At 51.8% G+C, this 18552-nt stretch overlaps 1 protein-coding gene across 4 annotated transcripts in view; it reads right to left on the minus strand.

Moving 5' to 3' along the window:
* KIFC3 (kinesin family member C3) overlaps positions 1-18552 on the minus strand; it is a 43264-nt gene that overhangs the window by 3538 nt on the left and 21174 nt on the right. For all 4 annotated transcript variants that reach the window (XM_043599307.1, XM_043599309.1, XM_043599306.1 and 1 more), the window contains 10 exons: positions 8243-8308; positions 7572-7715; positions 7196-7435; positions 6513-6686; positions 5694-5841; positions 5484-5614; positions 4215-4326; positions 2796-2977; positions 1880-1984; positions 60-190 (listed from right to left, as the gene is read on the minus strand). In XM_043599307.1, coding sequence (XP_043455242.1) covers positions 60-190; positions 1880-1984; positions 2796-2977; positions 4215-4326; positions 5484-5614; positions 5694-5841; positions 6513-6686; positions 7196-7435; positions 7572-7715; positions 8243-8308 — 1433 coding nt within the window. The remainder of the gene's footprint in view (positions 1-59; positions 191-1879; positions 1985-2795; positions 2978-4214; positions 4327-5483; positions 5615-5693; positions 5842-6512; positions 6687-7195; positions 7436-7571; positions 7716-8242; positions 8309-18552) is intronic.

Consider the following 18552-nt stretch of genomic DNA (forward strand, 5'->3'; position numbering starts at 1 on the left):
ATGGCCCCGCGGACCACAAAGCCACCGGGCGGGCCGTGCCCCGCGCCAGAACCGCCCACCTGAGGACCTCGTTGTAGATCTCGGCAGCGCTGACGGTGATGGTGTAGTCCCAGTCGGACGCCTTCTCCTGCACCTCGGAGAAGAGCAGCTGCAGGGCCCGCTGGTTGATGCCTGGGTTCTCGGGGGTCCCCTGGGGGCAGAAGCAGGGCCCCAGTGAGCCAGGCCTCTCCCCACCACAAGGGGGGGCCGTGCAGATGCCCATGTGGTGTCTATGGTGACCCCTCACGAGCCAGCCTCCCTGTCCGTGCCTAGTGGTCCACCCCAAAACGCCCTCCACTAGCTGCAAGCAACTTCATTGCCTTGGGCCTCAGTTTCCCCACCTTTCCACGGCACTGCCCTGTCAGGACCAGTCTGAGACGTAAAGCAGAGGACTGGGTGAAGCACCCGACGCGGCCCTGCACAAGGGGCCACTGAGCACCAGGTGCACACCTGGTCCTGGGGGGCCACCTGGGAGGGAGCACTGGGAACCTGTGATCTCTGTGCCACCGCCTAGAGGGTGGCTCACATCAGGGAAGCCACGAGCTGGGCTCTGTGGGTGGCAGAAGGGGGGCACAAGCAGAGACACGTGTGCCCTGAGGCCAGATGGGCTGGCCGGCCCTTCTAGAAAGAAATCTGGAGTCTTCACCTCAGCGGTCACCTCCCCTTAAGTAGCCCACCCACGCCCCTTCCCGTCTGTTGCTCAGGCCTCAGTACCCCTAGCATGCTCCAGGCTCGTGGCCTCAGCCCTGCTGTTCCTGGTCCCTGAATGCTCTTCCCCACACACCCCCATGGCTGGCTCCAATGCCGCCTCCTGGGAGATGGCTTTATCTTCCCCACCAACACCTGATCTGATCCCTCCTTCACTGCTGATTCCTCATAGTCAACTTTAAGTTTTCTCCCTGGCACCTGCCAGGCACACAGCTTGATGTGCTGTGAGCACTGAAGCCTCCCCACCGGTGAGCTGGCTCCCGGGAGCAGACACTCTGTGGCCAAACTGTGCCCAGCGCCCAGAACGGCACCTGATATACATGGGCCTTGGCAGGCACTGCTGGAGGAGAGATGTTCCTGGGGGTCACCCCAACTCTGAGCACCCAAGATAGGGTTAGGAGCCCCCCCAACCCCCTCGCTCCCCCACCTTGCTTGGCCTGGCCCCCACTAACCAGTCTTCACGAATCCCAGAACGAGGGCAACAGTGGGGCCCAGACTGGAAGGAAAGAGCCATGATGACAGCCTGTCACCTAAAGGTGCCTGTCTAGCTTTCTCACCCCCCTCCTCAGACACTGGGACGCCTGTCCTCACCCCTTCCCAGAGAACCACACAGCACCCTCTCAAGAGCCAGGCACATGCTAACAAACCAAAGAAACTCCCAACGGCGGCCTTCCATTTTTACCTCTGGTTGAGATTCTTCCTCCCCTCAAAGCTCCCATCTCCCGCTGCCCTTCCCGGAGGGGGCTTGGCCCCAGCAGCAGAGACTGCCCTCCTCCATCCCCATACCCCAGGGCCCAGCATAGGGCAGCCATATGGCAGGATCCCAATAAATGCACATGGGTGAAACAAAGGTCCATCCAGGGAGATGCAGAGGCGGTCTGCCCTGGGCTCTAACCTCAGGCAGAGACCCCTCTGGTGCCAGAGCTTGTGGGCATTACACCTGCCCCTCCAGAACCACAGGGGTCCATCCCAAGTCCACCTGAGCAAGGTGCCCCTCTCTTCAGGCCTGGTGCCCCAGGCTAACACAGATAACCACCAGCTCTGCTCCTGTACCAAACAAAACCCGCAGACACAAGGACAGCGACAGGGTGGGGTCCTCACCGAGCCCCTGCCCCGTGCAGCGGGTACCCACCTCCATCGTGTAGGTCTTGCCGGCACCCGTCTGGCCATAGGCAAAGATGCAGACGTTGAAGCCATCAATACAGGAGGTGATCAGGGCTTGTACCTCCTGGAACACCTGGGGAGGTGACATGGGATGGAGATTGCAAGCCCCTCCCAGGTCACCCACCATTTCCAAGTCCAGCCACCTCCCCTGACCACTCTCTCCTTCAGTAACAGTACAACGCATATTGTTACTGGCGAGTGGTTCACTGTGGAAGAATTTCTGACTAATAAGTCACTTACAATAGGCATCAGTCGAGCTGCCAAGACTGAAGGGAAGACAGGGCAGTGCCTGCTGCCCAGCCCTGGAGCTCAGGGGTCCCCACCTCTACTTCTCCGGCACCAAAGGCGTGCTCAGTGAGGTGAAGGCAGAGGCCAGCGTGTGCCCGGCACCCAGAGCCTGCCTGTACACCAGCAGACAGGGTGGGGCAAAGGTAAAGCCCAGCACAGGGACAGAAGGGCACAGGCAAGACAGTCCTGGCCGGTCAGCCAGGGCAGAGATGAGAAAAGAAGGATGCTGAGACCACATGGCTCTCACAGGCCAAGGGTTCCATAGTGGGGCCAAGGAGCAGCGGGGGAGTCCCTAGGCAGACCTACATAAGTGCTCCCGGCTGGAGAAGCAACGCCCGCCAGGGTCCTGTGGTTGGGCGGGGCCACGTAGGTGCCACAGGCTGTGCATGAATCTCCCTCCCTGCAGAGGCTTCAATCTTAGCTTCCCACCCTCTTCTCTCCTCCAGTGGAGGGAGCAAGGCATCCCAGTGCCCCACGCCTCCCCATCGTGTCTTCCCCACTCTTATACTTCTTTCGGTCCATGCTCCCATCATCTCTCCCTGTGTGTCCCCTCACCCTCCACTGCTCTGTCCCTTTCCCCACAGGGCCACACTCACATCCTGCTGTGAGGCCCGCGGGGAGAAGACCTTGTCCAGCTCAAAGGACACAGGCTTTCCTTTGTGCAGTAGGTGGATGATGGAGTCATCGTCAGCATCGAAGGTCACAGCATTGGTTGCTTCAGGTCCTTCTCCGTCCTCTTTGGTGACTGGCCTGACACGAGCAATCACCCGGATATTCCCTGGATTGTGTGGGGGAGGAGAGAAGGGTACAGGCTGGGTCAAGATCAGACTGCCTCTACACTGGCATCCTCTGGTGTCCTGAGCAACCCAGCGGCTCAGGAACCTGCTGCCTTCTAAGCAAGGCCCCCCAAGGAAAGGTAGCCCACAAAGCTGTGATCAGTCACTCACACTATCATGAATTCAAGTATCAGTACCCTTTCTTCCTGGGCAAGCCAGCTGAGAGTGGGAGCTTCACACTGAGGACAGGGAGGAAAGGTCAGTTGTGGGGCTCAGGCCCTGCGCCCAGTCTGGGTGGGATACCAAATGGACGCTCTCTCTCTGTGTCTGGACTTCAGTTTTCTCTATATGATAGGGCTTGGGTCCCAGTAAGCCAAGAGACTTATTCTGTCATTCTAAAAGGACACCATGGATGCCAGGACAGGGCTTGGGAATCAGATAGGCAGACAGAACCAGGCAACGAGGCAGCCCTGGGGTGTGTGGGCACATAGATCTGATCACTTCAAGCCCTTCAGTGGGATCTCAGTGGAATGAAGAACAAACTCCCCACTATAGCCAGAATCTTCACCTTCACCTTCACCTGTACACTCCACCTCACCATCCAGGTCCAAGGTCTGGCTGCACCTCCTCCGGGAAGCCCCCTGACACGCTCGACTGTCAGACACTAAGGGGCTCTGAGAGCCCCTCCCCAGCCCCGGTAACAGGGGCAGTGTTGAGGTTCTCTGGGTGATTAACGATCACTGCTGCCCCAGCTGAAGCGAGCACCGTGAGGCCAGCGACAGCATCTGTGTGGGCTCACGGCCATGTCTCAGTGTCTGGAACAGCACCTGGCACACAGCAAGCACTCCCTAGACCTTTGTGTAGCAAACAGGTACCCTCAAGCTTGGCCAGGCCGTTGGTCAGAACAAGTGGCATACCAGCCACCCCACCCAGTGCCTCAATAGCCCACCCGGCCCCCTCGGGGCCCAGGGGTCACCTGCCATGGGCACTGGGATGAGGGCTTCAGAGTTGGATGGATCCAAGTCCAGATCCAGGGCAGACCGTTTACTAGCCATGCGGGTTTGAGCAAGCTCCCCGACTTCTCTGGGTTTCCAGATCTACAAAGACGGAGCTACAGCAGCCCCTCGGTGGCAGGGCACAGCTCCAAGGAGTGGTGCTGGGCTGGGGGGAAGGGCTGCATCACCTCCGAGCCAGCTTGGGACCCCTGTGCCAGGGCCCCCCAGCACCCCCGGCGGTCACCTTTCAGCCGCACGAGCTCATTGTGGCACTTCTTGCGCAGCTGCAGCTCCCGGCGGTACTTGCGCAGGAGCTCCTGGTTGTTGCTGTTGACCTCCTCGATGGCTTGGCCGATCTGGTGGGGGGTGCGCAGCGCTGTCACGGGCTGGCTCCACCGACCTGGCTTACCACGCTGCCTGCCACCTCCCCACCCCCACCCCAGCAGCTGCTCACTGCCTCCCGCCCTGGGCTGAGTACTTGAGGTCCGCTGTCACAGGCCAACTCTATCCAATAGCCCCTGTGGGCATGTACTACTGCCAGGCCCATTTTACAGAGGAATAAACTGAGTCTCAATGAGGCTTATTGCTCTGCTGATGAGCAAACAGCAGGACTCAGCCCTCACTTCACAGCACTAGCACTTGACTACAACAAGATTCAGCTGGACCCATACTCCAGCTCTACCCTTATCTCAAGTAGCTGGGGGGACCTAAGGCAACCATCTCAGTCGTCGAGCCTCTTTTTTCTCCTCTGTAAACTGGGGAGAACACCACCTAATTCGCGGATCTGTAGGACTTGGTAGGTATGGACCTCCACGTTACACTTCATGAGGGAAAGGACCAAAATGCAGACCGCGCGTGCATATGTTGCCCTTCGTTGGGTAAAAAGGGAAGTGTGCACATGCACGCAAATACATCAACAGGCTTCATCATGCTCAGAACGCTCGGGGGGTAAATTCTGACAGACATCCGCCTCTGGGGAGCAGGCCAGGGTGGCAGAGAGAGGCCCTTCCTTTTCTTCTGATGCTCTTCTGCATAGTTTGAACTTTCTACCACATCCATGTATTATTGACATAATTTTTTTCACATAAAGAGAACTATTTTCTATTCCCAAAATATATCAGTCTCTCTACCCTGCAGGACTGTTGTACAGATTCAAGGAGCTGACAGCTATAAAAGGCTTAGCATGTAGGAGGCACTTAAGAGACGCTGGCTATTCTCATACTGTACAAGTATAGCTTTAAAAAATCAAAACTAACAGATGTAAGAATATGTGCAGCATGTTTGAGATATAAGAATATATGTAATATGTTTGGTTTAAAGCATCACAATAAGTCAAATACCCAAATACCTGCCCCTGACCAGTGTGTTTTTCAAACAGGGTCTGGGGGTGGCAGTGTGTGGGTGAGGCAGGGGGGCTACTGTCTGGGGGGCTTCACCGCATTTTGGAATGGAGCCCTGGGCTCCAGGGCCTCTCCCAGCCTCCCCCGTCCCCTCAGCCATGAGCTGCACTCACCTCAGCCTTGACGCTCTTGAGAGCCTCCTGCAGGAGCAGGGGGAAGCCACGCACCTGCCGCTTGAGCCCATTGTAGTCGTTGGTGAGGGTCCGCAGCGCTGGCTGCAGCGTCAGCAGGTTGGTCCGGACACCTATGGGGACAGAGGTATAAAGTGGACAGGGGGAGGGGCTACGGCACGGGGCAGGCCAGGGCCCGGCCAGCCGGCTCACCTGCCAGGTTCTCATGCACAGCCTTCATCTCCACCTGGGCTCTGGCAAAGGCCTCCTCGATGGCCCGGTTCTTGTCCTCCTCCAGGGACTGCATCTCCTCCAGCATCTGCCCGTGTGCCCGCTCCAGCTCTGACTCGTACATGGCGATCTGATGGCCAGGACCAGAAGCTCAATGTGTGTGGGGGGGAGAGAAGCTCACAAGGGGGGGGAGAGCCAGAAAGAAGCCCCTCACCTACCCCACAGCCCACGTGAGCAAACACTGACCCCTACATGTACACACACACACACACACACACACACACACACACAGAAGGGTAGATGGCCATCTCGCTCCTCGAAAGGTCTGGGAGCTCCGTGCAGCTACTTCCTTGCATTACCCCCGGCACCAGCCTGGGTCCTGGCACGTAACAGGTGCACAAGCTACAGGCCCCAGGAGGGCAGGGGAGAGCACTTGTTATACAGTAATGACCAGGGTTCCTTTCTAAGAACGTGTGCGCTAGACCCTGTGTGAGGAACCTTTAATGATTATGTCCCTGAGCCCCACTGGGAGGGGAGTTCTGCGATCACATCATTTTACAGATGAGGAAACAGACACTAACAAAACTTGGCCTTGGTCATGCAGCCAGCAGGGAGAGAAGGGACCGGAACCCAGGCGCGTCGGACCCCGGAGCGCTGACCCGCCATACTGTGTTGAAGGCCCGCCTCTGGCTTTCCAGCCGGGCGTGCGCATGCTCTCTCCAGCCAGGCGTGCGCATGCTCTCTCCAGCCGGGCGTGCGCATGCTCTCCCACAGCTACGCGCGCCCCCGCAGCCCACGCACCTGCGCCCGGAGCTGCGCGGTCAGCTGGTGCGAGCTCTGCAGCTGCTGCTCCATCTCCTTCAGCACCTGCCTCTGCATGGCCACCTGCTCCTGCAGGTGCTGGTTCCGGGCCTGGGACTCGCTGAGGGCCTGCTTGGTCTTGGACGACTCCACTTCCACGGTCTTGATGACATACTGTGAGGGGAAGGAGGGACGGGCGCGTGGCGGCGCGTTGGTGCCTCGACCTCACCCGGGGGTCCTGAGACGCGGCTGGCCTTGGGAAGGGACCTTCAGGGACATCCCGCCAAGAGCCCCCAGAAAAAACTAGAGAGGCCTCGAGGTACTGGCTTTCCAGGATGCTGCAAGGGCCTCTCATCTAATTAGCCAAGAGCCTGGCTGTGGCCCCAGCCTGGGCACAGGACAGACAAGAAGGGCAAAGATGAAGGTAGAACCTCGCGGTGCGTCACATCCATGCCTGGCACGCACGGGCACCTCAAGCCTCAGTTGCCAGATGCCCGCTACGCGCCTGGCCCTGGACGGCAAGGAGAGTAAGGGGCAAGACTAAGGGCAGACCTGCAATGATTCCTTCAACCACCTGCCCCTCCTCATTCACCAAGACGCTTAAGCCCCTCCTCCGGGAGGCCCCGCCCTGGGCGCGGGATGGAGAGGGCGCTCCCAAGGCCCTGCACGTGGCCACGGCTCACCTTGATTGGCGGCGACTGGGCCCTCAGGCTGGCGATGGTCTCGTGGCTGTCCCGGAGGCGCCGGCTCAGCCGCTCCTCCTCCTGCGCCTTCTCGGCCAGGCAGTCCTTGAGCCGCAGCTCGACCTCCGCCAGCCGGTCGGTCTTCTGCTGCACCTCCAGGTTCAGCTCCGACAGCATGCCCTTGTTCTCCACCACCTCCAGCTGCAGCTGTGACAGCTTGTCCCGGAGCTGGGCGCTCTCCTGCAGGCAGGCGGTGGCGAGCGACGCCGGGACCCAGGGAGGACAGACAAGCGGGCAGGGGTCACTGTGAGGAACTGGGTCACCGTTGGGGACTGAGCCCTCTGGGACCGGGTGGGGCCGGGGCCAGCCCGCTCACCTGGCTGTGCTCACAGCCTGTGCAGGGGGCCACCGGCTTGGCCCGCAGCTCCTGCAGCTCTGCCTCGAAGCGCCGCATCTCCTGCCTCAGCCGTTCATTCTCTACCATCAGCAGGTCCCGGTGCTTCTCCAAGTCCGTGCCTCCCTGTAGACGGCCGGAGCACAGGGGACGCATGTGAGGTGGAGAGGGTTACCAGGGCAGGGGAGAGAGGAGACAGGTGGGGAGAAGGAGAGGGAAAGAGAAAGGCGGAGAGGGAGGGAAGAGAGCAGGAGCTCCAGAGGGAAATGAGAAGACAGGAGGAAAGGGGAGCTGGAGGGACGGACTTCACCCCGCCCGGTTCATTCTATTTTCCTGAGTGTGAAAGTAACAAGAAAGTCGTATTTATACACAGAGTTCACACTCCTATTTTACATCAGCAAACGAGAATTAACCTCCCTCCCTTTGGGGGTCACATGGCCTCTGAGGACCTAGTGAGTGGAGACAAGTATTCGGGGAGCATCTCCCAGGCAGGATGGCAGTCTGATGGGCACACGGGCAGCCCCGGCTTGGGCTGGACGTGAGGGCCCTGGAGAGATGGGGTCGCACATCCCATCTGGAAGGGTCAGTCTGCATGAGACCCGGCCAACCCCCGCCTCCCCCGCCCACCTGAGGATGGCAGTGTTGAGCCTCACCAGCTCTGATCGAAGGCGGCTCACTTCCTGGGCTTGGCTAATGAGCTTCTCCTTCAGGTTTTCCACCTGCCAGCACAAAGCCACAGTCACGGTCACGGTGAGCCTTGTTCCTCACCTCCAGCCCACACCCAGGCCTGATCTCTCAGCCCCAGCCCTCCCTGTGTTCAAGCATCAGGCCACACCTGGGACTCCAGGTGACACACACCTGCCCCATCCCAATAGCCTTCAGCACCCTCTCCCACTTCAAGACCCAGGTAGTCTGGGCTCTCAGGAAAGTCTGGGGAGCAAGCAAAGCAGAAGTGACCCGTGTACCACCAAGCCCACGCCAGAGGCAGCTCCCTGGGAGACTCAGAAGGCTGACCTCAGGACGCCTGCCTTGCATCGGCCCCTGCGTCTACTTAGGTATTTGTAATTATATATATATATATATATTTTTTTCTTTTTTCCTTAAAAAGGCTTCCAAATTATATAAACTCTAGGCACTACAAAACCTGGATCAGTCCTTGCCCAAGTCCTAAATTTTTCCACTTCAAGTGGTTCCTGGTGAATCTGCCTGTGGAGACAGGTCTGTCAGTGACCAGGGCACATCTCAGACCTGCGTCCACCCCAGCTCCCAGCCTGTCTTGCTGGAGAGCCATGGCCAGCAGAGGCTATTAGAAAGAGGAGGGGTGCACGCTCTGTGAGGAGGCAAGGGTGGCCTGGCTCAGCCAGAGCCCAGGGCGGGGGCAAGCACGATGCCAGTTCCGAGAGTGCACATCCCAGGATGGCGACCCTCCCCTAGAGCTGTCCCCCCGCTGGCCATCCTCCTCGCAGGCCCCAAACCCTGGTTCTCTATCATCCCACCTGCAGGAACCTCTCGGGAGATAACTGCAAATGCAGCCAATGACTTTGGCACCAGCATTCATTAGAGCATGTTTGGCGGTTTTCTTGCAGAACATCCTATGAGGACCATACCCTACTATACCTCACCTTGAGAAGGCACAGTGAGAGTCAGACTCACTCGGCGGGGGCTTAGGAGAGGTGGGTTTTACACAAGCGGACCACGAAGCGCTAGGTTCTTATTACTAAGCGACAGGTGACAAAGTCCCCTGCCTGCAGGGGCCAGCCAGGGCCAGGTAAGGCAGGTGAGGGGCAGTGCAGGATTGGACACCTGCTATCCACCCCTAGGAGGCAGCCACAATGCACTCCCTGCAGGCCGCAGCCAGAGACATGCAGGCCCACATCTCCAAACGTCTGACCTTTCAAGACAGGCCAGATGTTGGGATTTGGGGATATGTCAAATCTCCCCACTTTACATGGCTGAGATGTCATCAACAGTGTGTGAGTAGCATAGGCAGCATGCAGACCAGGCCTGTGCCACCTCCGATGCCCCCTTTTGCTGAGACCCTGGTGGGAGGAGCACTCAGATCCCCCAGCCTTAGAGGGGAGTGAGGGACACCTCACAGAAGGCAGCCTTTCATTCCTTGGTGGTGAAATCGGGACTAGCGTGAATCCCCAGCATTAAGGGAATGGTTACGCAAGTTATGGCGTATGTACACGCAGACTAGTGCGTAGTCGTCACGGTTAGGGTTAGCAGAAGTTTTAAGTGACTTGGAGAAAGGCTCCCGAACATAGTTAAGTCAAAAGTCCGAAAACAAAACTGCGAATGTAACACCAAGAAGCAGAAGTCTCTGGACTGTAGAATTCTGCCAAATTCTTTATGCTTTTCAGTAACTTGTAAGCCTCAAAGAATACGTACTCCTCTCATACACACTCTCCCCATCCTGATATAGGTGGGTCTACCTCCTTTTGAAAGGTTGAGTCCCCCCACCCCCCTTCCTTCCCTCAGAAAGCACCCCAGGAAGATCCACTTGCACTGAACAGGTGCCTCAGACAGGCTGCTTCCTCAGCACCGGGCTGGGTGTGCTGGGACCTCGCCACCAGCACTCAGCCCCAGATGCAGCGAGAATGGGGTCTTCCAAGTGCTTACTTGCGGGGTCAGGACGCCTGCCTGCCACCTGCCTGTAGCCCAGGCTCCTGCTCCTTTCTTGCATCACAATCAGAACTCTGGGCACTCCTAGGCTCTACCTGGAATTTCTGAGGGGTGCCCCAAAAGGAGGTGGCTACAAAATGGGGCAGGCTAGGGGTGAGGGTGAGGGGTTGAGGAAGAGGCTATAAAAGACTCCCTTTGTCAGAGATGTCAGACAGTCATCTCCTGGCTTGTCTCAGACAGCGGGGGACATGACCCACCAACACAGCAGTGTGGCCTGTCAGGCACCAGTCACCGCTGTGGTGCATGGTGACCGTGCCCCGGCAGGCCAGCTGCATTTGGGGCTGAGAAGTCAGGATGTATGCTGCTCAGGAGTGGGGCCATTGCCCTCTACCCAGAGGGGTCTATTTCAGGAGTGGTGAGAGCAGAGAGCGGGGTGCTGAGGGTGAACCAGAGCAGCGAGGAAGGTCTTCCACAGGAGAGAGCCCCCAGAGGCATCCTGTCCACACCCGCCCGGGCTCTGAGCAATCGTGCTGGCATCTATCCGCAAAGAGGGGAGGGACCTTCTCTATTACTCATCATAAGCCCCGACCCTGGCAGGTGACCAGCACGCAGTAGACACCCAATGAACACTAGAAGTGACAGCAGACAAGCGGCATGCACACTCCTGAGGGCAAAGAGCCAGGCCAAAGGCGAAGCAGATCCCCGGCAGGCTGCTGTGCTGGTGCCCAGGAGGGTATGATGTCAACCCCAGGGCTGACCAAGGGACCAGGCTAGATTTGTGCAACGTCCCTTCCCAGGCCCAGGCTCCCTGTCAGCCGGAGAAACTGGGTCATGGGCCTGGTGCACAGGGCCTCAGTGGGAGCGGGGAGCCGGGGCCCATCTGACACAAATCCACATTTCCATCTCTCAGCAGAAGTGGGTTCAGTAGAGGGTGGGGCTGCCCTGCGCAGGTCTGTGTTCTCAGCTGTCTGCTCCCATCAGTGGAGACAACCTGCTGATTACCTCCCCACCTCCCACCAAGCCTGGCTCTTGATCACCAGCTGTCTGTCCTCTGAGGAAAAGAGGGCTCTCCCAGTGGCGAGACCAAGGCGTTGCTGAGCTGAAAAGGCAAGAGGTCCCGGGACCCAGAACACCCTGAGGAAACAGAGGCCAGAGGGGCGGCCCCCGGAAGTACCCCATCCCGTCACCAACACACTCCCCCTCTCAGGACATATGGCTACATGACTGACTGTGCCCATCTGGCCCCATCCACCCTGCCCTGCCCACTGCCACGTTTTCACATTCAGGTCCTTCTGCCACTGAGGGGCAGTCGGGCACAGGGGTTCTCAGGCCTGACTGCCCAGCTTTCTAATATAGACATCACCCTACTCGCTGGATAACCTTGGAAAAGTCTCAACTTCACCATGCCTCTTGTTTTCCTCATCAGGACAGTGAGGCTACCCCTACAAGGATGTCCCGGGCATTAAGTGAGATTAAATGAGATAACGTAAGTAAAGCGCTTAGGACAGACCCCAGCACACAGCGAGTTCTATTGTTAGAATAAAGGCCCGTGAGAGCAGAGATATCTGTCTGTAGTGTGGGTGACGAATTCCCAGTGCCTAGGACAGTGCCTGACACACAGCAGGTGCTCTGTAAACACATGTAGGAAGAATGAGTGCACAAGGGGCTGGGTAGAGCAGGGTCTGTGAGTGAGGCTGTCAGGCAGGGTGGGGCCAGGAGGGGTGCTAGAGGCTGGGGCACCACTGGGCACCAGCAGGAGGACACTCACTTCTGCCAAAGGAAGGAGCTGCTACACGGCTCCAGGCATGTGGGTGCCACGTGGGACTGTCGGGCCAGAGGTGCCACGTCTTCCAATATATTCTGACAAAATAGGAATTCCAGATCTTTATGTGAACTTAACTAAGGTTTAAAAATAGGCAACTGGCTCTGGAAAACAGTGTGGAGGTTCCTCAAAAAATTAAAACTAGAATTACCCTACGACCCAGCAATAGCACTACTAGGAATTTATCCAAAGGATACAGGAGTGCTGATTCCTAGGGGCACATGTACTCCAATGTTTACAACAGCACCATCAACAATAGCCAAAGTATGGGAAGAGCCCAAATGTCCATCAACCAATAAATGGATAAAAAAAGATGTGGGGTGTGTGTGTGTGTGTGTGTGTGTGTGTGTGTACACACAATGGAATACTACTTGGCAATAAGAAAGAATGAAATCCTGCCATTTGCAACAATGTGGATGGAACTAGAGGGTACTATGCTGAGTGAAATAAGTCAGTCAGAGAAAGATATATGTTTTCACTCATATGTGTAATTTGAGAAACTTAACAGAAGACCATGGGGGAAGGGAAGAGGAAAAAATAGTTTCAAACAGAGAGGTAGGCAACATAAGAGACTCTTAAATACAGAGAACAAACTGAGGGTTGATAGAGGGGTGGGGGGGGTAATGGGTGATGGGCACTGAGGAGGACACTTGTTGAGATGAGCAATGAGTGTTGTATGTAAGCGATGAATCATGGGAATCTACTCCCAAAGCCAAGGGCATACTGTATACACTGCACATTAGCTAACTTGACAATAAATTATATTTTAAAAAATTAAATAAATAAAATAAAAATAAAAATTGGCAACGAATCTGATCAGTAAAAAAGGAGGCCATTTAGAGCTAATAAACTCAGCAAAGTCACAGGATACAAAATCATCACGTAAAAATCTGTTGTGCTTCTACACAATATCAATGGACAATCCAAAAAAGGAAATTTAGAAAACAATTCCATTTACAATTGCATCAGAAATAATAAAATACTTAGGAATAAACTTAATCAAGAAGGCAAAAGATCTGTACATTGAAAACTATAAAATATTGCTCAATAAATTAAAGAAGGCACTGATAAATGAAAAGACATCCCAGGTTATGGATTGACATATTGCTAAGATATCAATACTACCCAAAGTGTCCTTCAGATTTAATGCAATCCACATCAAAATTCCAATGGCATTTTTTACAGAAATAGAAAAATCCACCCTAAAATTCATATGAAATCTCAAAGAACCCCAAATAGCCAAAACATACCTGCAAAAGAAGAGAAAGTGAGAGGTTGCACACTTCCTGATTTCAAAAGTTACTACAAAGCTACAGCAATGAAAACAAAGTACTGGCATAAAGACTGACATACAGATCAACGGACTAGAATAGAGAACCCAGAAAAAACCCTCACATGTGTGGTCAATTGATTTTTGACATGGGTGCCAAGACCATTCCAGGGGGAAAGGACAGTCTTTTCAACAAATAGTGCCAGGAAAACTGGACGTCCACATGCAAAAGAATGAGATTGGACCCTTGCCTTACACCACAGACAAAATTAACTCAGAATAGATCAAAGACCTAAACGTGAAAACCAAAACTATAAACATAGGGGAAAACCTTCATGGCACTGGATTTGGCAGTGCTTTCTGAGATCGGACACCAACAGCACAGGCAACAAAAGACAAAATAGATAAATTGAGCTTCATCAAAATAAATAAAACCTTTTGTGTATCAAAAGATACCATCCACAGAGTAGAAAGGTGCTCTGTGGAATGGAAAAAACTATCTGTGAATCGTATGCTGATAAGGGGTTAATATTCAGAATATAGAGAGAACCCCTACAACTCCACCCCAAAAACCCCAATTCAAGACAGGCAAAGGACTTGAATGGACATTTCTCCAAGGAAGATACACACATGGCCAATAAGCACATGAAAAGATGCTCAATATCACTAATCATTAGGGAAATGCAAATCAAAGCCACAATAAGATACCACTTCAACCCATTATGATGGCTATTAGTTAAAAAAAATAACCCTCAGAAAATAACAAATACTGATGAGAATCTGGAGAAATTAGAACCTTTGTCCCACTGCTGGTGGGAATGTCAAACAGTGTACCTGCTGTGGAAAACAGTATGGTGGACTCCTCAAAAAATTTTAACTGGAACTACCATATGATCTAGCCATTCCACTTATGGGTATTTACCCAAAAGGAATTAAAAGCAGGGTCTCCAAATTGATATTTGCATGCCCATGTTCATAGCAGCATTATTCACAATAGGTACAATGTGGTAGCAGACCAAGTGTCCACTGATGAATGAAAGGATAAGCAAAGTGTGGTATATCCATACAATGGAATATTATTCTGCCTTAAAAACAGGAAATCCTGCCATTTGCAATAACATGGATGAACCTGGAAAGCATTATGCTAAGGGAAATGAGCCAGTCACCAAAAGACAAATACTGTGATCCCGCTTATATTAAGTACCAGGAAGAGCTACATTCATAGAGACAGGAAGTAGAATGGTGGGTGCCAGGGGCTGGAGGAGGAGAGAGGGGGAAGTTAGTATTTAATGGGAACAGTTTCAGGTTTGCAACATGAATAAAAATGTGAATATACTTAATACCAGTGAACTATACACTTAAAAATGGTTAAGATGGGAGGGGGAGCCAAGATGGCGGAACAGCATGGAAGTGTTTTTGTGTGTCTTGCATCCATGAAATACAGCAAGACCAACACTACACCATCCTGCACACCTAGAAAAATGATCTGAGGATTAACACAACAATCTGCACAACCTAAACCACAAAATTCAGCAGGTACCTGGCACAGAGAGGTGAACTTGGGGAGAGAGAAGCTGTGGAGGGCAGGGAGCTGCTTTAGCACACGGAGAGAGGATGGAGGCGGGGGAGGAGAATATGGGAAAAGCACCCTCCAAAAGCAGCTAAAGAGAAAGTAGAAAAGTGGAAACAGCCACAGGGACTGAACTAAGGGAGAAAGGAGAAAGAAGAGGGTTTAAATTCCATTAAGACTATAACAGGGGGAGCGCGGAGTCTGAAACTCTGCAGCTCGATATCTGGCGGTGCTCTGGTGGGAAGGGCGAGTCCCCAGGAGCAGAGTGGGGTCCGGGAGGTTCTCGGGCCACACAGGGAAAAGCGGTTCCACTGCTGGAAGAACATTTGGTGGAGACTGTGAGGCCACCTGGTCCCAGCAGACCCCAGAGAACAACCACATAAGGTCATTATGGGTGAAGCCTGGTGCCAGATGTGTGTTGTGATTTTCCATAATCCCTGAAACGCTGCTGCTACACTATCTCGCAAACTTTTTCTAGGGAGGGCTGGCACCTGACCACACTCTCTGGGCACCACCAGCAGGCACGGTCCCACAAGCATTCCTGGGTGTGGCCGGCGCCTGGCCATTGCTCGGTGAGACACTCTGCAGAGGGAAGAAGCAGGTCAAAGCCACAGTCCCTCAGAAGAAAGAGGACGAGAAAAACAGCCACATCTGAGACAAAACTCAGGAGAGGGGTGCTGGCTGGGGCTTGGTCACAGACTGTGAAAAAGCCGGATGGGCGGGGGGGGGTGAAGGGAAGCTGAAGTGCACGATTGCTGATCTGGGAGAACAGAGTTCCAATACTAGAGAATGGGTAGCTGGCTGACGCCATTTTCACCGCTCCCGCGCATGAGCATACGCACCTACAAGCGCCACCACAATCCACCCCAGTAAACTAAGCAGCGCCATCTAGTGAAGAACAGAGCCATTACACTAAGCCCCACCCCACTGGGCCAACCTCGCTCTTCAGGAACACAAGTCTCTCTACCTGCTTAGTTTACGAACTATAAAGTGCTTCATAGTTTGACTTCTAGATGAAAATGAAGTAATTGCAGTGGCATTTCAGTCTGTTACTGGTCCATCTATTCAATTTTCTTTCTTTTTCTTTTTTCTCTTTTTCCTTTCTTTTTCTTGAATACAGAAAGAGAAAAAAATCATTTTTATTTTCAATTTTTATTAAAAATATTTTTCTTTCATTTTTTTCTACTATATTTTTTACTTTTGTGTAAATTTTTTCAAATTCCATTTTACTTCCATCATTTCATTTTAGTCTACTTCAGTGTATTCATTTTTTCAAATTTTCAAACAATTTCCTTCCCCCCCCCCTTTTTCTCTAACCTATCAAGCCACTTTCAACACCCAGACCAAAACACACCTAGGAGCTAGCATCATTTATTTGATTTTGTGTGTGTGTGTTTAATTTTTTAATTTTAATATTTTTTTAATTTTAATTTTTTCTAACTCATTAATTCCTTTTCTCCCTTCAAAGTGACAAAATGAAGGAATTAACCCCAAAAGAAAGAGCAGGAAGAAACGACAGCCAAGGACTTAACCAACACAGATACAAACAAGATGTCTGAACCAGAATTTAGAATCACGATAATAAGAATACTAGCTAGAGTCGAAAATAGATTAGAATCCCTTTCTGCGGACAGAAAAGAAGTAAAAGCTAGTCAGGATGAAATAAAAAATGCTATAACCGAGCTGCAATCTTGAATGGAGGCCACTGAGGCAAGGATGGATGAGACAGAACAGAGAAGTAGCAATACAGAGGACAAAATTATAGAGAATAATGAAGCAGAAAAAAAGAGGGAGATTAAAGCACGATTTAAGAATTAGAGAAATCAGTGACTCATTAAAAAGGAACAACATCGGAATCATAGGGGTCCCAGAAGAGGGGGAGACAGAAATAGGGGTTGAAGGGTTATGTGGATAAATCATAGCGGAAAACTTTCCTAACCCGGGGAAAGACACAGTCATCAAAATCCAGGAAGCACCGAAGACTCCCATTAGATTCAACAAAAGCCAACCATCAATCAACAAGGCATATCATAGTCAAATTCACAAAATACTCAAGCAAGGAAAGAATGATGAAAGCAGCAAGGGGAAAAAAGTCCTTAACCTACAATGGAAGACAGATCAGGTTTGCAGCAGACCTATCCACAGAAACTTGGCAGTCCAGAAAAGAGTGGCAGGATATATTCAATGTGCTGAATCAGAAAAATATGCAGCCAAGAATTATTTACCCAGCAAGGCTGTCATTCAAAATAGAGGAGAGTGAAAAAGTTTCCCAAACAAAAATTAAAGGAGTTTGTGACCACTAAACCAGCCATGCAGGAAATTTTAAGGGGGACTCTCTGAGGGGAGAAAAAATGAAAAAAAAAACCAACAAATAAATAAGGACCAAAAGCAACAAAGACTAGAAAGGACCAGAGAACACCACCAGAAACTCCAACTCGACAAGCAACATAATGACAATAAATTCATATCTTCCAGTACTCACTCTAAACATCAATGGACTAAATGCTCCAATCAAAAGACATAGGGTAACAGAATGGATAAGAAAACAAGATCCATCTATATGTTGTTTACAAGAGACCCACTTTAGACCTAAAGACACCTTCAGATTGAAAGTAAGGGGATGGAGAACCATCTATCATGCTAATGGTCACCAAAAGAATGCCAGAGTAGCCATACTTATATCAGACAACCTAGACTTTAAAATAAAGACTGTACCAAGAGATGCAGAAGGGCATTATATCATAATCAAGGGGTCTATCCACCAAGAAGACCTAACAATTGTAAACATTTATGTTCCAAATGTGGGATAGCCTAAATATATAAATCAATTAATCACAAACATAAAGAAACTCATTGATAGTAACACCATAATAGTAGGAGACTTCAACACCCCACTCACAGTAATGGACAGATCATCTAATCAAAAAATCAACAAGGAAACAATGGCTTTGAATGACACACTGGACCAGATGGACTTAACAGATATATTCAGAACATTTCACCCTAAAGCAGCAGAATATACATTCTTCTCCAGTGCCCATGGAACGTTCTCCAGAATAGACCACATACTAGGAAACAAAACAGCCCTCAACAAGTACAAAAAGATCGAGATATTTTCAGACCACAGTGCTATGAAACGCGAAATCAACCACAAGAAAAAATTTGGAAAGGTAACAAATACTTGGAGACTAAAGAACATCCTATTAAAGAATGAATGGGCTAACCAAGAAGTTAAAGAGGAAATTAACAAGTTTATGGAAGCCAATGAAAATGATTATACCACAACCCCAAACCTCTGGGACGCAGGAAAGGCAGTCATAAGAGGAAAGTATATAGCAATCCAGGCATTCCTAAAGAAGGAAGAAAGATCTCAGGTACACAACCTAACCTTACACCTTAAAGAAGTGGAAAAAGAACAGCAAATAAAACCCTAAACCAGCAGAAGACAGGAAATAATAAAGATTAGAGCAGAAATTAATACTATCAAAACCAAAAAACAAACAAATAGTAGAACAAATCAATGAAACCAGAAACTGGGTCTTGGAAAGAATTAACAAAATTGGTAAACCACTAGCCAGTTTGATCAAAAAGAAAAAGGAAAGGACCCAAATAAATAAAATCAAGAATGAAAGAAGAGGGATCACAACCAACACAGCAGAAATAAAAACAATAATAA

Source organism: Prionailurus bengalensis, chromosome E2 (genome assembly GCF_016509475.1).
Source record: "Prionailurus bengalensis isolate Pbe53 chromosome E2, Fcat_Pben_1.1_paternal_pri, whole genome shotgun sequence".
NCBI lineage: Eukaryota > Metazoa > Chordata > Mammalia > Carnivora > Felidae > Prionailurus > Prionailurus bengalensis.